At 49.2% G+C, this 20,803-nt stretch overlaps 1 protein-coding gene across 1 annotated transcript; it reads left to right on the top strand.

Moving 5' to 3' along the window:
- Positions 1-2,013: 2,013 nt before the first annotated feature.
- Positions 2,014-20,640, top strand: LOC103307385 (uncharacterized; the record flags this gene model as incomplete). Its single annotated transcript, XM_065579522.1, has 7 exons — positions 2,014-2,134; positions 2,228-2,652; positions 6,078-6,360; positions 14,646-14,949; positions 18,932-19,044; positions 19,825-20,103; positions 20,525-20,640. Coding segments are annotated over exons 1-7 (1,566 nt in total), but the record flags the coding sequence as incomplete, so codon positions are not given.
- Positions 20,641-20,803: the final 163 nt, after the last annotated feature.

Below are 20,803 nucleotides of genomic sequence, written 5' to 3'. Positions count from 1 at the left end.
GGGGGGGTGACGTGGGGGGGGGGGGCGACGTGGGGGGGGCGTGGCGGGGGGCGGGGCCAAAAAAAAACAAAAAACAAAAACTTCCTCCGCAAGTGCTGGAGGGAGGCCCGGGAGACTCAGGGGAAGCGCGGGGCCGGGGTGAGTAACAGTCCGGCCTGGCCCCGAGCAGGCAGGACTCAGTCGGGTGGTTGGGAGAGGAGGGGGGCGGCCCGCGGGGCCAGGCGGCGGCTGTTCTCACCCCCGGGCAGCGGGACTCGGGAGCAGCCGCTGCTGCAGCTCCCACTGCCGCGGGGGAGGAAGCGGCCATGGCGCTTGGCAGCTGCGGCTCTGGCGCCCCCGAACCCCCCGAGCCGGGGCCTGCTGCGGGGACCCAGCAGCGAAAACGCTGCGCCCAGCCCCTGGCCAGTCGCGTCTGGGCTGCTGCCCAGCTGGTGCTATCGCGCGGCGGCCCCGGAGTGGGGGCAGCAGGCCCCAGCCCCCCGTCCTGCTCGGGTCCCGCAGGGGAACGAACGGGGCTGGGCGGCCGATGCCTCCACCCCGGGGCCACCGCGCGATAGCACTAGCTGGGCAGCCCAGACGTGCCTAGCCAGGGGCTGGGCCCAGCGTACGCGCTGCTGCAGGCCCCGGCTCGGGGGGTTCGGGGGCGCCAGAGCCGCCGAGCGCCATGGCCGCTTCCTCCCCCGTCGCCTGGCCCCGCGGGTCGCCCCCCTCCTCTCCCACCACCCAACTGAGTCCTGCCTGCACTGGGCCAGGCCGGACTCTCACTCACCCCGGCCCCGCGCTGCCTCTGAGTCTCCCGGGCCTCCCTCCAGCACTTGCGGAGGGAGGGGGAATGGTGAGCCCGGGGAAGAGGCGGGGATTCGGGGAGGGAGCCAATCGGGGGAGGAGGGGGCGGAGTCGGGGCAGGGGGGGGGGGGGCGCGAGCACTTCCGGGCTCGAGGCTCGGGGCATTTCCTTGTTTGTCCGGTTGTCCCGACCGCACGTCGGTCGGGACGCGGGACAAACAAGGAAATATCGGGACGGTCCCGATAAAATCGGGACGTCTGGTCACCCTACTTGTAAGAGACAGACTCCTTCCATTAACCATGTGAATTACTCTCAGTAGGGCTCCAAGGGGAGTCAGACTCTCTATGTTTCTGCAATTAACAACCTGCGGTGGGCTCCTGAATAAACATTTGCTTAAGAGAGAAATGAACAACCGCCTGAAATTCATATCTATGATTCTAGGGTCTGGTCCAGTGGCTGTTGTACTCACTGTAAAGCCTCCAGTATAGGTTGGGATCAGGCTTTCAGGGCGAAGACTCTTTGGCTAGAAAGCAGGACAGAGACAGCTGACAAACTCTGTGTTCCAGGGCCAGAGGTGTGTGAAAGCCGGTGGGCTCTTTCAAGAGGGTTATGTAACTGTGGCTGTAGGCTGTGATTTAATCTAGCTAACTAGCTAGCTATCAGTCACACTCATAGAAAAGGTGCCAGCTCATACCAAGGTCCCCATGTCTAAACTAAACACTGACAAACATGGAACTGGAACCGGTCTGTCTCACCTGTGTGCTAGTATTGTTAAATTAAGTATTAGAATGATAAGAATGTGTTTAGTGTTTAGGCTTTATTGAATGCTTGTGAGTTAGTGCACGCATTAATGTCACTTGCAACATATGTATGCCATAGAGTAAGGTCATATTTAAGTGGTTGTATTGTGAGCCTGTGTGAATCACCAGCCTGGAGAGACATATTAATTAGAGTGATACACTCAACCTCAACAGAAAGTGTTACCATCTTCCCAAGAGAGTTCATTCCTCCCACGGGTCCGAAAGTGTCAGCAGGACCCCAGTGCCCTGTGTCCAGTGTTGCACAGACACACAGGACGGGACAGTCTGACTCCTGCACCCGGAGCCCCAGGGCGAGTCAGTCAGCTCACTGGCAGCAGGAGTCTCTTATAAAGCGGGGACATGCAAATGAGGGAGACAGTTTCCTGTTTAAATCTGTGCTTCTCTCTGCCCAGGCTGCACCCGGAGACACAATCCGCAGCCCCTGGGTCTGTGCAGTGACCAGCCAGTCCCCTGAGAACTTTCCCCTCCAGCACCCGAGAAAATGGGATATTTGCTCCTTGTAATTTTTGTTGTAGCAGCTTTGAAAGGTATTTTCCTCCTCCAAATAACTGGCAGAGTTAGAAGACTATTGTGTTATTGCTGATTTTATACCGATATTAATGGCCTGTCTTTATTCCCAGGTGTCCGGTCCCAGGTGCAGCTGGTGGAGTCCGGAGGGGATGTGAAAAAGCCCGGAGACTCTCTCCGTCTCTCCTGCAAAGCCTCCGGGTTCACCTTCAGCAGCTACCAGATGGACTGGGTCCGACAGGCTCCTGGCAAGGGACTAGAATGGGTCGCTTTTATAAACACCGGTGGGGGTACTGTATATTACCCCGATTCAGTGAAAGGCCGATTCACCATCTCCAGGGATAATTCCAAGAATGAGCTGTATCTGCAAATGACCGGCCTGAAGCCCGAGGACACCGCCCGCTATTACTGTGCGAGAGACACAGTGAAACAAAACCAATTTGTGATCATACAAAAACCCAGGCCGCGGAATCGCCCTTCTCCTGGCAGCCACGTGGGGGCAGCAGCTTCGGGCTCGGACAGGAGACCCGGCAACCAGGTGAATGTAACACAAACTTCCTGTCAGTGATTTTTAGGGTAGGGAAGGCTGTGCCTCCCCAAACAGTCTGGCCCTGCCCCCATCTGACCCCCACCCACTTTCTGCCCCCCGACTGCCCCCTTCAGAATCCCCAACCCAACCTGCTCCTTGTCCCCTGACCGCCCCCCTGAGACTCCCCCAACCACCATCCCGGGACCCCACCCCCCACGAACCCCTCTCCCTGTCACCTGACTGCCTCGACCCCTATCCACCCACCGCTGAGTCCTGACAGACCCCCTGGAACACCCACGATCCAACCCCCGTTCCCCGTCCCCTGACTGCCCCCCCGGCCCCTTACCATGCAGCTTACCCCCGCCTCTCCCCTCTCCCAGACCCTCAGCGTGCCGTGTCCAGGAGCGGCCCTGGACAGCACTGCAGTGGCGTGGCTCCAGGGGACCTGAGCTCCCGCCACTCAGCCGCAGCTCGGAGCCCCGTCCCCTTACCACGCGGCTCTGAGCGGGAGGAGCTCAGGCCCCGCTGGAGCCATGCCACTTTAGCTCTGTCCAGGGCCACTCCTGGACGCAGTGCGCTGAGGCGCTGGGGGATGGGGGAAGCGGGAGGTGGGGGGGAGCCTCCGACATTCTCCTGGGGGCCCCTGTGGGACCCAGGGCCTGGGGCAAATTGCAGCCCTGTAAGTGTTTGAGTTAGGGTTAGGGTTAAGTTTAAACATTTTGTTTTAGCTTTGAAGTTTAGAGTTATAGTTTACACTCAGAATTACAGTTGGAGTAAGGTTTTAGGATTAGGGTGAACAATTCAGTTTGGCTGAGTTTTAAAATTTAGGGTTAGCAATTACCTTTATGGTGGTTAGGGTAAGACTTAGATTGTACAAAGGCTGTGGAGTGAGATGTCTATGAAAAGGTTATGATTTGCTGGTTATGATGATGTTATCTGTATGCATGTATCTTTTTTGTACTTGAAGATATTAATATTGGCTCTATACTTGGATTTCAAATGTGGGCTCCTGGGGTACTGCCCACAAGGTAACCAGCCAGCACATCTTGGAGGGACTGTTCAAATTAAGTGGTTCATCAAGAAACACTTGATAGACAATGGACCATGGGAGACGCCCATCTACAAGATTTGCTGCAAATATATCACAGTGGTTGCAACAATGATCTATATGGTCATATTCTAATCAGATAACGTCACACCAAATATTCTATTACACAGACACTGATATGGGTTAAAAGGAATTATTATCTGTCAACCAGAAGCCCAAATAGTCCCATGTTCACCTCTCAGTTCCCGTGTGGGGATAGAAAGCAGGAGAGGTGAAAACACAAACCCCGGCAGCTATAAAAGGGAACAAGGCTGTTCCCCAAATCCCTGTTTGTCAATGCCATAGAGCTGTGCAGGGTCTGTTCATAGATTTATTTGACTCCCTGCCCTGTAGATTGTCTCTCTTCTATTAGCCTCATCAATGAACTGGTCTCCAGCCAGTCTGAGAGCCTAGGACCATGGTGCATTGTGGAGCCAGCCACCCACCCACCCTCATCGTCTGAGTATCCTTCAGTGTAACTGCCTATGGAACATTCCCCGAGAACATTCTCTCTCTCTCTCTCTCACTCGCTCTCTCTCCAGTGTGTGTGAATGAGTGTGGGGATATGAAAGGGAACATGAGTGTAATGGGAATGGAGATCTGTGTCTCAGTGTGAATGCTGATACTTGTCTGAAAGTCAGTGGGAATGGAAATATTTTGTTGTTGTTTTTGTTGTTATCTCTCAATATTACATCCTGAGATGGTGTAAAACAGGGATCGGCAACCTTTGGCACGCGTCTCTCCAGGGTAAGCACCGTGGCGGGCTGGGTCGGTTTGTTTATCTGCCGCGTCTGCAGGTTCGCCGCTCCAGGCCAATGGGGGCGGCGGGAAGCAGCGCAGGCCGAGGGATGTGCTGGCCGCCGCCAGTGGGAGCCGCGATCGTGTGAACCTGTGGATGCGGTAGGTAAACAAACTGGCCCGGCCAGCCAGAGGCTTACCCTGGAGAACCACGTGCCAAAGGTTGCCCATCCCTGGTGTAAAAACACGTCATGTTCATATCACACAAGTTCTTTAAACACAACCAGGAGAAAGCTTCTGTCTACACTTTATTGCTTATTAATAATGAACTAAGTAAATGATCTTGATGATGATGCTCAGCGGTGACAGATTTGGTGCTGGTTGTGGGTCTCCAGAAGCTGGGAATGGGTGACAGGGGATGGATCACTCCGTGATTTCCTGTTCTGTTCATTCCCTCTGGGGCACCTGCCATTGGCCGCTGTCGGGAGACAGGACACTGGGCTAGATAGACGATCTCTCTGTCCCAATATGACCCTTCTCAGTCCCACCGAGTTTACAATCCGAGTGTAAATGGGAAGTGGAGTGTGACTGGGAACAGGAATATAAACACCAATATAAATATCAGCCGTGCATAATAATCTTCCTTCACTGTTGCCTGAATCCTCCTCAACTCTCCCCTTAAGGAAAACTCCCAGACACGCCGCTCTCGGCCCACTAATGTCAGGGAGGCTCCACTGCAAAACCTTAACTCTGTCCTCAGACTCCCCCCATCCCCCAGCTTCTCCCACCTGCACCCACAGGCGGACCCCAGATCTGGTCCAGAGCACGAGCCAGGCTTGCTCAGATCACGTTCCTGGTGTCATGGATCATTTCAATGTAGCCGGTCACTGCTGGGAAGGGAAAGGGGCTTCCTTCCCAAATCCCTCCCAGCGCCCTGGGAAATCTTCCCTCTCCAGCGGGTGGCCCAGCCCATTGGATCCCTGGGACATGACCCCTCCCCAGACACTGACCCCCCTGACCGGACGTTGCATGGCCCTTGTGCGCGTGGAACGGGGCTCCAGAGCTGAGTCCCCCCAGTCCCCAATGTCACCTCACGATAGCCAGGCCCTCAGTTCCTGGGTGAGGAAATACAGTCACTGCAGGGAGCTGGTCATTCCTCCCAGGGGTCCGAAAGTGTCAGGAGGACCCAGCGCCCTGTGCCCGGCGCTGCACAGACACACAGGCCGGGACAGTCTGACTCCCGCACCTGGAGCCCTAGGGCGAGTCAGTCAGATCACTGGCAGCAGGAGTGTGGGTCTCTTATAAAGCGGGGGCATGCAAATGAGGGAGACAGTTTCCTGTTTAAATCTGTGCCTCTCTCTGCCCAGGTTGCACCCGGAGACACAATCCGCAGTCCCTGGGTCTGTGCAGGGACCAGCCAGTCCCCTGAGAACTTTCCCTGCCAACACCAGGGAAAATGGGGTTTTTGCTCCTTGTAATTTTTGTTGTAGCAGCTTTGGAAGGTATTTTCCTCCTCTGAATAACTGGCAGATTTAGAAGAATATTGTGTTACCGCTGTTTTTATACCGATATTACTGGCCTGTCTTTATTCTCAGGTGTCCGGTCCCAGGTGCAGCTGGTGGAGTCCGGAGGGGATGTGAAAAAGCCCGGAGACTCTCTCCGTCTCTCCTGCAAAGCCTCCGGGTTCACCTTCAGCAGCTACCAGATGGTCTGGGTCCGACAGGCTCCTGGCAAGGGACTAGAATGGGTCGCTTATATAAGTAATGGTGGGGGTACTATACACTACCTTGAATCAGTGAAAGGCCGGTTCATCATCTCCAGGGATGATTCCAAGAGTGAGCTGTATCTGCAAATGACCGGCCTGAAGCCCGAGGACACCGCCCACTACTACTGTGCGAGACACACACAGTGAAACGAAACCGTTTTGTGATCATACAAAAACCCAGGCTGCGGAATCGCCCTTCTCCCGGCAGCCACGCGGGGGGCAGCAGTGACACACACACCACTTCGGGCTGGACAGGAGATCTGGCAACCGAGTGAATGTAACACAAACCTCCTGTCAGTTATAACCCTTCCGTTCCCAGGCAATGTGTCGCCCCGTCCTGCCCAGAGCTCCGCTGGGCCGGCGGCGCAGAGACCCCTCGCTCCAACTTGCTAAACATTCGTATGCCCCTTCATGCTTCGGCCACCATTCCGGAGGACTTGCTTCTATGCTGATGATGCTAGTTAAAAAAATAATGCACCAATTAAATTTGTGACTGTACTCCTTGGTGCATGTGTGGGGGGAGGAACTATATGTCTCCTGCTCTGTTTTATCGGCCTTTTGCATATATTTCATGTTATAGCTGTCTCGGATGATGATGCAGCACGTCAGTTTTCAGAACACTTTCACAGCAGATTTGACAAAACGCAAAGAAGGGACCGATGTGAGATTTCTAAAAATAGCTAGAGCACTCGACCGAAGGTTTAAGAATCTGAAGTGCCGTCCACAATCTGAGAGAGATGAGGTGCAGAGCATGCTTTTAGAAGTCTTAAAAGAGCAACACTCAGGGCTTGTCTACACTACGCAGCTTTTAGGGACAAGGCTGTGTTGACACAACCTTGTCACTAAAAATCAGCATGTGTGAATGCTCTTTTGTGGTATTTTGTGAGCACTTTTGTCAACAAAATACTTCCAGCCCTGCAAGAGGTATAACCTGTGTTGGCAGAAGAGCGCTTCTGCCAACAAAGCCGCATTCACACTGCCATTTGCATCAGCAAAACTTTTGTCTTTTGCGGGGGGAGCTTTTTCAAGTACCCGTGAAAGACAAAAGTTTTGGTGAGAACTGTGCAGTGTAGACATACCCTCAGATGTGGAAACTACAGAACCCGAACCATCAAAAAGGAAAATCAACCTTCTGCTGGTGGCATCTGACTCAGATGATGAAAATGAACATGTGTCAGTTTGCACTGCTTTGGATCGTTATCAAGAAGAAACCACCATCAGCATGGACGCATGTCCTCTGGAATGGTGGGTGAAGCATGAAGGGACATATGAATCTTTGGCGCATCTGGTACTTAAATATCTTGCAACACCAGCTACAACAGTGCCATGCGAACACCTGTTCTCACTTTCAGGTGACATTGTAAACAAGAAGCAGCAAGAAAATTGTAACCAACCTTGTGTGTCTGAGTGAATGGCTGACCAAAAAGTAGGACTGAGTGGACTTGTAGTCTCTAAAGTTTTACATTGTTTTATTTTGACGGATTTTTTTAAAAATAATTCTACATTTGTATTTGTAAGTTCAACTTTCATATAAAGAGATTGCACTAGAGTACTTATATGAGGTGAATTGAAAAATACGTTTTTTTAGGTTTTTAAAGTGCAAATATTTGTAATTAAAGAGAAATATAACGTGATCACTGTACATTTTGTATTCTGTGTTGTAATTGAAAATAATATATAGTAAACATCCAAAAATATTTAAAATAAATGGTATTTTATTGTTAACAGTGCAATTAATCGCGCAATTAATTATGATTATTATTTTTTTAATTACGATTATTTTTTTCTCTAATTGCTTGACAGCCATACGAGCAATATAATAAATCTCTACCGAACATGGGATAGGACGGCAGAGAGGATTTAAGGGAGTTAAACATCCAATCCTGCAGGATTATGATGACATCTCGGTTCCTAACTCCCTTGTGCTCTTTTCCCAACCAAAACCATTAGAGAAGAGTTATAATTTCTCTTCTTCAAATATTCCTTCCTTCCTAAGAAGGCGCTGTCCTGCGCTTGTATTTGGCTGACAGTTTCAAGGACCGTTAAGAGTGCTAAATGACCAAACACCCTTGCTGAGCAGAACTCACTGCCTGAGGGGGACACACGTCCCAGGGAGAGATGCCCATGTGTAGACAGAGCTCACAGCCCGACCAGCTCTTCTGCTCACGTTGTGAAACTCGCCTGCAAATCCCTTCACTGGAGGATTCCTGTTTAAATCCAGCCCCCTGATTGGAGGAGCCTCGGTCCCCCCCTAGACACAGAACTGCCCGGGCCTCGCTGCTGGGGACAGTTTGCACCTTCATTTAAGATGAACCTGCTTCTGATTTTCCTGTTCATGCTGGAGGCCCCTTCAGGTGCGTGTCTATTGGGGGTCCGAAGGGTTAATTGCTGCAGTGACTCCAGAAGATCAGCCATTCAAGGAAGCCTACGGGAATGAAGTGCCCGGATCCTGATGTAATTCAGTGACATTTGGGTGTCTCGCTAGCTTAGACGCGGTCTCGTGGTGTTTAATTTTCACACGTTCCCCACTCCCTGGGGTTAGGAGCCTGGCTCACGGATTCATATCTGTGTTTCCTTCCCAGGTGTCCTCTCCCAAGTGCAGCTGTGGGAACCGGGCCAGGGAGTGGTGAAACCCGGGGAGTCCCTGACACTCACTTGAACCATCTCTGGAGACTCGTTTCTAGCACCAGCGTCGCCTGGAACTGGGTCCGGCAGCCTGCGGGGAAAGGGCTGGAATGGATGGGACCCGCATTCTATAGCTCCCCCAGGTGAAACACTGAGTACCCCAGCTCTGTGCAGTGTCGAGTGACCATCTCACAAGACACTTCCAAGAACCAAGTCTCGCTGACAGCTGCAGACACCGCCACCCATCACTGCGCCAGAGGCAACGCTCGGGGACACACAAGCAGGCAGCCGTACGACAGGGGGAAGCGATTTTTGAATAGTGCAGTGAGGCGCTGAGTACAGCAGGGAGACTCCCCGCGTGGCTCTGCATCACCTTTACCCAGGTCTTGTCATCCGCAAGTTGTAATGGAAAGGGGAGATTTTAACTGAAATCAGTTAGCGCCTCCATTCCGTCTGAGTTCCTCTAGAGAGGGGGGCATGTTAATGGGAGAACAATGGGGGGGATAAGGAATATAACTGCTTTCAAAACACAATAGCAAGCAAACAACGTGTATTCCTTCCACCTGATAACATAGATGTCAAATTCCTGTAACACAGAAAGTGAAAAATCCATGGGATAAACATATTTATTACAAATATCTAGGATACCCTGTACAATTTATAAACTCCTCTGTGCACATCTGATTTTCATTACACGCGTTATGATAAGAAAGAAAGAAAGAAAGAAAGAAAGAAAGAAAGAAAGAAAGAAAGAAAGTGAATGGAGATTCATCCACCTTGACTCCAGCGGAGTTACCACTGAGTTACACCAAAGGTGAATGACTGGTGAAATAACCCGTTTTCTATAGTATTCATAAATGTGTAGATGAACATAACCTAACAATAAAATGATCATTCATGGGTATAAAACCTTGTCCCTCATGATCTCCTGCGGCAATGAGTTACACAGGTAAATTGTGCAAAAGTCTGTGGAAAGTATTCCCTTGAAAGAGGAGAAAAACTAGTTTGAGACAAACACTTTTGGTGAAGATTCTGGCCTTTATAAATAGTGTTCAGCATCATGGGCCAGATTTTCAATGGTGCCTAAAAATGCAGATATGCATCCAGTAGCAGTTACGAAAGAAAGCCTGGGCTACCTCCCTAACTCCCACTGAGTGCTACTCCGTACGCCCCAACTAGACTTTGTGCTTGAAGTCCCACGACTCTGAAATGTATTTTCTCCCTCTATGAGGGCATACCCCAGAGGAAGCATCCTCTTTAAACTGGAAACCTCCCTCTCGATCCCTTTCATTTCCCTTCACCATTGGGTGAAAACCCCATGTACACCTCTGCCCCCAGTGAGTCCCTGTTTCAACACAAGGCTCTGATCCTAGATACTCCAATGTTCATCCAGGAACATGTCGTCCAGAACCTGGAGCCCAAATCTTCCACAGTAACTGCATAAATATAAAATCCCTACAGACGTCAATCTCCTATTAGCTAATCCTTCATATGTGTATTGGGAAAAATAGGGAGAGAATCATTTCTCTCTATAACTGCCTTTCGCTCATATATTTGCTCCTTCTTTACTCCCCGAAAGGTGTCCTCTCTGAAATCCAGTTGGTCTAGTCCATGCCAGGAATCACAGAATCCTAGAAATGTAGAGCTGGAGTGGATCTCCAGAGGTCACCTGGTCCATCGCCCCCAGGCGGAGGCAGGGCCAAGTACCCCCAGAGAATGGGGAAGGGAGGAGAGAAGCTCACACTGACCTGTGATGTCTCAAACCTTCCCAGCACTCAGAGTTATCACTCTTGGAATTGGGTCTGGCAGCCTGCTGTGAAAGGACTGCAATGGATAGACCACATGATGTATGGGGAGAGATTCAGTTTATTCCCACGCTTGGAAAGGCCGAACCATCATCTCTACAGACACATCCAAGAACCACTTTTCCCTGCAGCCTTTGACAACACCAGAGCTGATGCCCAGACCGAGACCCGCACGTGCCCTGAGCCGCCTGGGTCATTCCAATTTCTGTTGGACAATCCTATGATTCAAACTCAGTAGCTGTAGATCTGACTCGTGTGTCACATAGCGTTCTCCTTTCCCTTTCAACCCCTCTCCTCCCTTATATCCCCTGAGGGATATCTGCATGCAAATCCCGGCCCACGCATGTCCTGTATAAACACATGCTCCTGGAGGTAAAAAGCTCAGATTCTCTGGTGTCTTGGAGAGAGGCTCTATTCTCTGACAGTGCAATCATGAAGCTGTTATTTGTATCCCTTCTCCTGCTGGCTGTCCCCTCATGTGAGTATTGGGTGGGACCGATCTGCACAGCACCAGGGGATGAATGGGTTGTGGGATGAATTCATACGGCTCTGTCTTTTCCACAGTGGTCCTGTCACAAGTGCAGCTGGTGGAGTCAGGGCCTGGGACTGTAAAACCCTCAGAGACTCTCAGCCTCACCTGCTCCATCTCAGGTGCCTCCTCGGACACTCTGGGCAGTAACTGTTGCTGGTGGAACTGGATCCGACAGAGTCCCGGGAAAGGGCTGGAATGGATCGGGGATATAGAGCAAGGGGGAAGCACAAACTATGCCACTTCCCTCCAGAGTCGCATCACCATCTCAGTGAACCCTTCCAAGAACCAGTTCTCCCTGCAGCTCCGCTCGCTGACAGCTGCAGACACCGCCACGTATTACTGCGCCAGAGACACAGTGACACAGAGCAGAGCAGGGCCTGGCACAAAAAGAGGAAGCGAGTTCCGTGCAGACACTCAGGGCCCTTTTACACAAACTTCCTGCTCCTGGTAGAAGGGGAACGTTCACTCCCCTGGCCATTATTATCTCAGACTCACTGGACAGGGATTATCACCTCAGAGAACCGAAATGATCTACAGCCCTTTGGAACCAATGAAACTCTCGCCTCTGATTTCACACGGCTTCGGTTGTTGTGGCCTTAAGAAGGACGTACACGGTGAGAGCAGATCCACAACTGGAACCAATGATCACAGATCCACTGGATTCAATATAGCAGCTACCCCTAGGTATGCCAGCTGACAATCTGAACCTTTTATTCAAACAGTTAAACACTCTAGTAAACACATGGGAGCTATTCGTCCAATGGGATTTGGGTGCCTAACTCCCTTAGGTTCCTTTGAAAAGCCGAGTCTTTCATACGATGAGGCGCCATCTACACATTTAGAACTAGATAATCATCCCCTTCACAACCGTGTCTTTTATTCTGGAAAGAATTAAAGCCTCTAGGCTCAGAGTGTAAAAGGTTCCATAGCATTTAATATTCTAGTTAATATTGGATCCCTGCCCCCAAAGACTTTATTATCTAGGTAAAAAAGAGGAGACAACAGATGGGAGATCACAGGGAACAAAGATAATATTAGTCAGCATGACAGGCACTGGTCTCAGCAAACCACTGATCTAACTGTTCTTTCTCTCTCTCTCCATCTCCCACCTCTACACAGACTCACAAACACACACAGACACGTGTCCCAGCGCAGCGTGCAGGGAAGGGTGAGCTGGAGTGTTTGTGCAGGTGGGGGCGGGGGGCGAATCGCCCTTTCACTGAATTTCCATAGTAGGTGGTTGCTCCACTAATTGCTGATACCCACCGCAGCCCCTGCCCGGGAGCCGCCCTGACAGATCCAATTAATTCAGTGGCTGTCTATGTTGAACCCTGAGGTGGTACAGGTCAGTCTGAGGGAGTCTCCGGGCTTTTTCACATCCCCGCCGGACTCCAGCAGCTGGACTTGTGACAGGGCCCCTGGGAATAAACGTGTGTTAAAATCGTGTCAGTGTGAACTGCCAACAACTATCCATTCCTCTGACTCCCCTACCAACACAGGGGGAGAAAATACCTTCCAAAGCGGCTGCAACGAAAGCTAAATGGAGCCACAGACTCATTTCCCTGGTGGATTGGCTGGTAACTGCACAGACACAGGGGGCTGCGGATTCTCTCCGGGTGCAGCCCTGCAGAGAGAGATTTAAACAGGAAACACTCACCGTTATTTGCGTATCCCCCTCCTTATACCAGACAAAGCTCCTTCCCAGGGGATGAGTTGATGATTCCCTTGTCACTGGGCTAGACGGACCATTGGTCGGACCCAGTCTGGCCGTTCTTCAGTTCTCATGATCTCACGTCTTGGTCTGAGGAGCCAAGAGTAGGAGCGAGACTCGTTACTGGAGAAAAAAGATGGGAAAAGATTTGAACTCCTTGAGGGTTTAACAGACTCTGGGCCTTGGCTGTTGCCTCGGCAACTTGCTAGATGGCGTATGCTCGGTCTACAGGCCCAGCCCTGACGCCCCTGAAGCGGGCACGACTCTCCTCTTCGCAGTCAGGGAAATGTCTGTAATTGCTGTCCGGGTTTGACAGCACGGACTGGAACCTGCCCGGCTCTGCCAGGCTTTCTGCGCTCTCACCTCCCCACATGTCCCATGACAGGCAAGAACCGATATTGGAAAGGTGTTTGTTGGTGTCCGGTTCGCAGGGAAAAAAAAGCCGAGAGTCCTCGTCTTCCTGCTCTCCCCGCCCCCAGACATCCCCTTCCGTCTTTCTGATATTGTTTTGAAAGCGCGGATTCCATATGTTCACTGCGTGTACAGCGCTCTGTTCCTGCATGGCATGACTGGGGCGCATCAGTCCGAGAGCAGATCTATCGAAAGGGGAATGAGGGTCCCCATGCGAGCAGCCAGCAGACAAGGCCTCCAGCCCTGCGCTCTCTGACCCTAATGAACCCTGACACCTCCCTTATGGGGCTGTGGCTTCTTTCTGCACGATCCCAATAAGCCCTGACAGACTTCCTCCCGGTACCCTTACTAGCCCACTGCCCTCAGCGCCAACCTTTGGGAGCTTCCTGTAATTAAGAGCAGCCGGTCCCCGGTTACTATGTAAAATAGCTGGATCTTTACCTCCCCCTCGGAGAGCAGCAGAAATTCTGGACTGTGATTGCAGATGTGAGGTGGGCTCCTTTAGCCATGAGGCCCCTTTGAAACTCCCAGACCTGCGCTAGGAGCTGAGTGGTCTCTGCCAGGCCCCCTGACAGACAGGGGCAAAGGGGGCAATTGCCCAGGGGCCTCTCAGCCCAGCACGGGCACTCAGGTCAGTGGGGACAGTCACGTGACTAAAGGTCCTAAGATCGGGGTCATTGGAACTGCTCAGAGAGAGACTGAGGCACTGGGAGAAGCAGACGTGGATTGGAGAGAGATGGGGGCAGGAAAGACACAGAACGCGACTCCCACTGGAAAAGATAGAGCCTAATTCTTCTGTATCAGAGGGGTAGCGGTGTTAGTCTGTATCCACAAAAACAACCAGGAGTCTGGTGACACCTTAAAGACTAACAGATTTATTCGGGCATAAGCTTTCGTGGGCAAAACACCCATCTCTTCAGATACAGATACACCGACAAGGAGAGCGGGGTACCCCGGAGATAGATTCTGGCCCTTCTCTCAGCCACACACAAAGAAACTGAGTTCGCTCTAGGAAATAATTGGAGTCTCTTATAAGAAGGGGGATATGCAAATAGGGGTGAGAGTTTCCTGTTTAAAGCTGTCTCTCTCACTTCCATGGCTGCACCCGGACAGACAATCTGCAGCCTCTGTCTCTGGGCAGTCACCAGACAACCCCTCTGAAAACTCTCCTCTCCAAACACAGGGACAATGAGACTTTGGTTGTATGTCGTTCTCATTGCAGCAGTGTTTGAAGGTATTTTCTCCCTTGCCGTGTGTTGGATAGTCAGGGGATTGTTATTCTGTTTCCCTACATACTCATATTCCCCGTCATTCATCTTTATCCCCAGGTGCCCTTTCACAAGTGCAGCTGGTGGAGTCTGGAGGGGATGTGAAAAGGCCCGGAGACTCTCTCCGCCTCTCCTGCAAAGCCTCCGGCTTCACCTTGAGCAGCAACTGGATGCACTGGGTCCGTCAGGCCCCCGGGAAGGGACTGGAGTGGATCGCCCGGATTCACGGTTCTAGCATAAACTACAGTGACTCAGTAAAAGGCCGATTCACCATCTCCAGGGATGATTCCAAGAGTGAGCTGTATCTGCAAATGACCGGCCTGAAGCCCGAGGACACCGCCCGGTATCACTGTTCGAAGACACAGTGAGGGGAATCCCGATACTGCTAATACAAAAACTCAAACTGCAGAATCTTCTTTCTGCCATGCACCGCATGGGGGCAGCACTTCCACAAACCATCCAGCCCTGGGCACAGGAACGGGATCTACAACCAGAGCAAAAAAACCCTCTCGTCAGGTTTGAGATCTCTGTATTCATATACGATCACGTGTCCATAAAAACTGCAACAACTTGACTATCACATGCTTACACTGGCGCTCATCAGACACTGGAGTAAAACTGCAGACTGCACAAGAGAAATATTTGGGGGACCAATTGTTCAGTGTGAGAATCAGAACTTGGGCTTCTAAAGCTGCCTAAAAGTGATGACTGTGCAAATGCTTTTGTTGTTTGTTGGGGGATGGGTAGAATTGCTCTCAAATCCCTCTGAAAAACAATGAAATACCAGTGTCGATCTAACACACACTTCAAAGGGTACATCAGGCTCCAAACACCACTAGACTCAACAGAAAAACAGATTTTCCCCCCGATTCTTCCCTTTTCACTTCTCTCTAAGGGCCTGACCCACAGTCCCCTAACGCCAGAGGTGGGTCTTTCCATTCCCTTCACCAGACTGTATCTCAGCCCTTACACCTGGAGGGATGGGAGGGGATTCAAGGGAGCTCTTGGTGAACCTGTATGGTCAGATGGCCCCGCACTCGCTGGGCGCTGCCAAGACACAGAGTTCGCACCAGTCCGACTCCCTCCCTTAGAGCCTCTGGCCAAATAACTCCAAGCATTCAGGGAAAGGGTTTGTGTCTCCTATAAGTGGGGGATATTCAAATAGGGGTGAGAGTTTCCTGTTTAAATCTGTCCCTCTCTGCCCAGGCTGCAGCCAGAGACAATCCGCAGCCCTCTGGTGTCTATGCAGTTACCAGCCAAACCCACCTGATAAGTTTCCCCTCCAAAACCAGGAAAAATGAGACTTTGTCTCCATTTCGTTCTCATTGTAGCAGCTCTGGAAGGTATGTTCTCCCCTGAGTGCCCTGAAGAATATTGAGTTGCTGAATATAACATCAATATGCTTTAAAGTGCCTTTATTTACAGGTGGCCGGCCCCAGGTCCAGCTGGTGGGGTCTGGAGGGGGAGTGGAAAAGTCATCTTTGGAGACTACTGGATAAGCTGGGTCTGTCAGGTTCCTGGCAAGGGCCTGGAGTGGATCTAAATAAATATGTGGAGATATACCTATCTCCTAGAACTGGAAGGGACCCTGAAAAGTCATTTAGTCCAGCCCCCTGCCTTCACTAGCAGGACCAAGTACTGATTTTTGCCCCAGATCCCTCGTGACCCCCTCAAGGATTGAACTCACAATGGGTTTAGCAAGCCCATGCTCAAACCACTGAGCTATCCCTCCCCCCAGCCTTGTATAAGCTACTGGGCCGGCAGTACTGTACATTACGCCAGCTCGATCCAAGGCCGATTCACCCTCTCCAGGGACAATCCCAACAACCTGCTGTATCTGCAAATGAGCGACCTGGAACTCCAGGACACTGCCCTGTATTACTGTGTGTGACGAAGTGGGACTGTTCTTAATGTTTTCCTCAGTTTCCCCTATGCAGTTCTTAAGTATGCTCAGCCCGCTACCGGCCTGGGGTTCCCTTCCGGCCTGGGGTTCCCTTCACCCAGGCCGGGTTCCCTTCCGGCCTGGGGTTCCCTTCACCCAGGCAGGGTTCCCTTCTGGCCTGGAGTTCCCTTCACCCAGGCCGGCAGCGGGCTGAGCGGGGCCGGCGGCCGGGACCTCGGCGTGCCATTAAAAATCGGCTCGCGTGCCATCTTTGGCACACGTGCCGTAGGTTGCCGACCCCTGTCCTACAAAGTCCTTCACTTGTGGTGTGAGGAGAGTCTGAGATATTTAAGTGCCTATAGAGGCAGATAGGAGCCTGGGAACGGAGTTTTAAAGGTATTTAGGTGCCTAAAGAGGCAGATAGGGGCCTTTGTAAACTCCATTAGAAACCTACGTGAGTTAGCTGCCTAATAGCCATTGCCATTAAAAAAAAGTAAGAGAAATTAAATATTCGGAGGTAGAGAATCATCTTTGCAGCGTGTTGATCTAGACTTGTTCATTTGGTCAGAGGGGACGAGGCATTGCAGAGCTTTTTCTCACCCACCACTGCCTACCTTTAGACTACCTTTACCGCAACTTTGGCTTATAAGTTTTTCTGTCCCATCTTGACTGCATGCTTTCTTTGCACAAAGCAGCTTTCCCCCTGTGCCAGCGATTCAATTGCACTGTTTAAAACCACAAAGTCTTCTTATGTAACTCCCTCCCCCTTAGATATGCTGTACGCTAGGTCTGAAAGTATGAGAACTGGGATTCTAGACTCTTTCCAAAGAGAGAAGGAGGAGGATCCGTGCCCCAGGGAACACACAATGTAGAACTAGACAGACAAGTTAACAAACAGAGGGTGGGTAGAGGAAAGATTTGCAACCAGCATGGAGTTGTATTAACAAATGTTATAGAAATACGGTAACAGCATTATAGTGAGATTGGGTTCAATTTCACCACTTCATACTTCCTCTTGAAACATTAACCTGGTAGGTTCAGGGTAATGTTGCTGGGACTGCAATTAAGGATTTGTGTTACACTGTTGGAGGAAGAAAGAAGATCCCTGTGAGGTAGCAGTGTGAGATATCAGACTTGACTACCCTTATCCGGATTGAAACAATTGTTTTCTTTGTGGAATCTTATGCATTAGGTGAATTGTCTTTGTATAATGGAGATCTGCCTACCAGACTACAAGTGCATTAGCAGTGCAAACCGTTCTATGCTGCCAGAAACCAAAGGGATTCTTCTGATAGAAGAAGAAGAAGATGGAAAGTGACCAGCGAAGCATTTCAGAGCGAGGCTTGCTGCACTTCCAAGGAAGCATTCACCCACATGGGCAGCTCCAAGTAACAGCTCATTTCTCTGGACTACAATTCTGAGAAGTGTTGAATCCCCTCGGAGCTACAGGGACAGTTTATGTAAAGAGGTTTCGCACGGTGACTGGGATATACACACACACACAGTGATACAGACACCATAGAGCCCTGCACAAAAACTTTGAACATAACAAGCACATTTTTTCTCGCCCTTGGTGTTTTTTGACCTTTTTAGAGGAAGCTACATGGAAAAAGCAGCAGAAAGGGCCAGAAAAATGTTTGACAAAGTTTTTCTTTTAAAAAAAAATCTTAATTACGATTGATTCATTTAAATCCCTTGTTTTTCGTTTATTGTGAAGGGAAAGGGAGATATTATGCATATGTTATTGCGTTGGTGTAATGATAATATTTTAAATTGTTCTTTTACCTTTGCCCATTTCTTTATATGCTGTCAAGTGCACATGCCTAATTACTCTATACAGGGTTTTATCCTCATTAGTTAAATTAAAGAAGGAAAACATCCATAACTATTTTTATTATTTTCAGAACGGAGGGTCACCTTGCTACATGGTCCCACATACGGCATGTTGCTGTTCTTTGGGACCCCTAATCAATCCTCCTCAACCCACTGGCAGATCTTGGCTTTGAGGCACAGAATTTGTTTCTGAAAGCAGGAAAATTTAGGAGACAAGCATCAAAATTCTTCTGTAAGGCCCTGATCCTACAGAAACTGAGCACGTGTTTCAGTTTACACATTGGAATAGACCCACTGAAATGTTAATAGGGCTATCCAGCGGGACAGATCCTCAGCTGGTGTAAATCTTCATATTGGCTTCAAAGGTGCCAGGACCCTTTACACCAACTGAGAATCTGCCTCAGGGTGGAGGAAGTTGAGCATGTTTGTAAGTCTTTGCAGGACCAAGGATTCCATATTTTAATTATAAAGGCTCAAAGAGACAACAAAAATCATGTCTCTTTGAGCTAATTTTCTTGTTCTGCAGCTAAAATATAAATCACCTTTTGCATGGAAAAGGTTTTTGGTTTAGCACAAGATTACAGCAGAAACTGGAGATGAATAATTAATCTAACCCAGACTCAGACTAAAATAAATACACCCTAGCAGTTGTTTCAATTTTCTCTAGAGAGGTTCTTGCACAGCTGTATAGCACTGTGGACTCCGAGGCTGTCTTTAAAGGGACCAAAGTCTCTCTAATACCAAGTAAGTGACTTAACCTTAATGCTCAGGAAAGGGTGTTTGAAAACTTTACATTTAAGAAAAAGTAATTTAGTAAAGATTTTTGAAGGCACATTGAAGGTGAGATTAAAAATAACCCTGTGACTCTGCAGGGATTCTTATTGTCTGTGCTGGTAGTGGTGGTTTTGGGCAATGCACACTTTGGATCCAGAGACAATAGGTCCTTCTGGAAATGTGTGTGTATAAATTACCAGCTTCTGTCCGACTTTCAGTGACAGTTGGACATTCCTTCTTTCTAGCAGAGAGAAATTAGTTAAAATAGTCATGTGTTGCTCTGCAATTTTAATTCATTTTTACACTGCAATCTTCTAAAAATATTCTATTGAAAGGTTTCAACATTCATATTAAGTTCATACAAAAAGTTGTTGTTAAAGTAGTTTTATAATTGCAGAAACAAACTTTCAAAACTTAGCAAAGGCCAGAATTAAGGTTGTTTGGGCAAAATTAACTCTTTCTCCTTATGCTACAACTTCTAATGAAATGATCACATGCTATTTTCCCCTACAACTCCCATTTTTCAGTTCCTATTATTATTATTACTAAAATCCTGGCTTCAAATGAGACTTAAGGAGCTCAGTCTATTCAGTTTATCAAAGTCTAGATTAAAAGAGGACTATATCATGTACTTATCAAATAGGTACTCTCTAGGTACCCACATACGGCAAAGATCATTGCTTTTAAGGCAAGAAGGGACCATTATGATAATCATTTAATTAAATTTCAACCACGATATTAACTTTCCAGGAGATCAAACACCTTCCAAGCCCTCCATCTCCATTATGGAGTCAGAAAATGAGAGCATTGCTGCTTGCCTGGTGAAAGATTTCTACCCTAAAGAGCTGAAGATATTCATGAATTCTAACAGTGAAATTATATATGAAGCAACAGACCCGATCCTCACATCTAGTGGGAAATACAGTGTTGTCAAAATTGTCAAGTTCTCTTCAACTGAACTTGTGTCTTGCTACGTTCAACATAACGGCAAAATTATTAAGAAAACCCAAACAGCTGAGAAGCCGCCAGGTATATTTTCAGGGTTTAAGGCTCAATAAGATAATACACCTTTGAGATTAATTCAGTTTTTATTTATCATATAGGATCACAGTGGAAGTTGGAATGGATTAGTGCATTCATCTAGTCCAGTATTCTGTCTCCAGCTGTTTCAAAGGAAATTGCAAGAAATCCTACATAAAATGTTTATTTAAGAAAATGTTTTGTGCCACTATTCAAGGACTCATATACTTCCAAAAAGGGTAGACTCTCTTTGACTTCACAGCACTATGGACCAGGCTAGAACTGTGCCCAGGGTGAACTTCTGACAAGTCTCTCTCTCTCTGTGTGTGTGTGTATATATATATATATATATATATATAATTGTTATATTTGGCTTTGTGCAAATATGAATTTTCATGGGCAAACTACAGCATTGTTTCATATTTTATAGATCCGAATGAGGAGAAAAACACAAAGACACTATCCGCTGCCCTGCTGGGTTTGGAAATTGTGCTTGCAAAGAGCATCGTCTTTAATGTGCTCATGATTGCAAGATTAGTCTTTGAGGTACGTGATATTTTGCGGTGCAGACCGGGCTCTGGCATTTTTATCACAATGTTGGCTAATAGCGCCTAGGGCAGGTTTTTTAACATACTAGTAAAAATGTAGCTGGAGCCTAAGTCCTGCCTACACTAGCAGGAAGAGAAGAGGTAGGAGCAGAAGAATTGTT

The sequence above is a fragment of the Chrysemys picta genome, unplaced genomic scaffold (assembly GCF_011386835.1).
Source record: "Chrysemys picta bellii isolate R12L10 unplaced genomic scaffold, ASM1138683v2 scaf367, whole genome shotgun sequence".
In the NCBI taxonomy this organism is placed as follows: Eukaryota; Metazoa; Chordata; order Testudines; family Emydidae; genus Chrysemys; species Chrysemys picta.
Note: the sequence above shows the minus strand (reverse complement) of the source record. Positions and strands in the feature narration are given on the sequence as shown.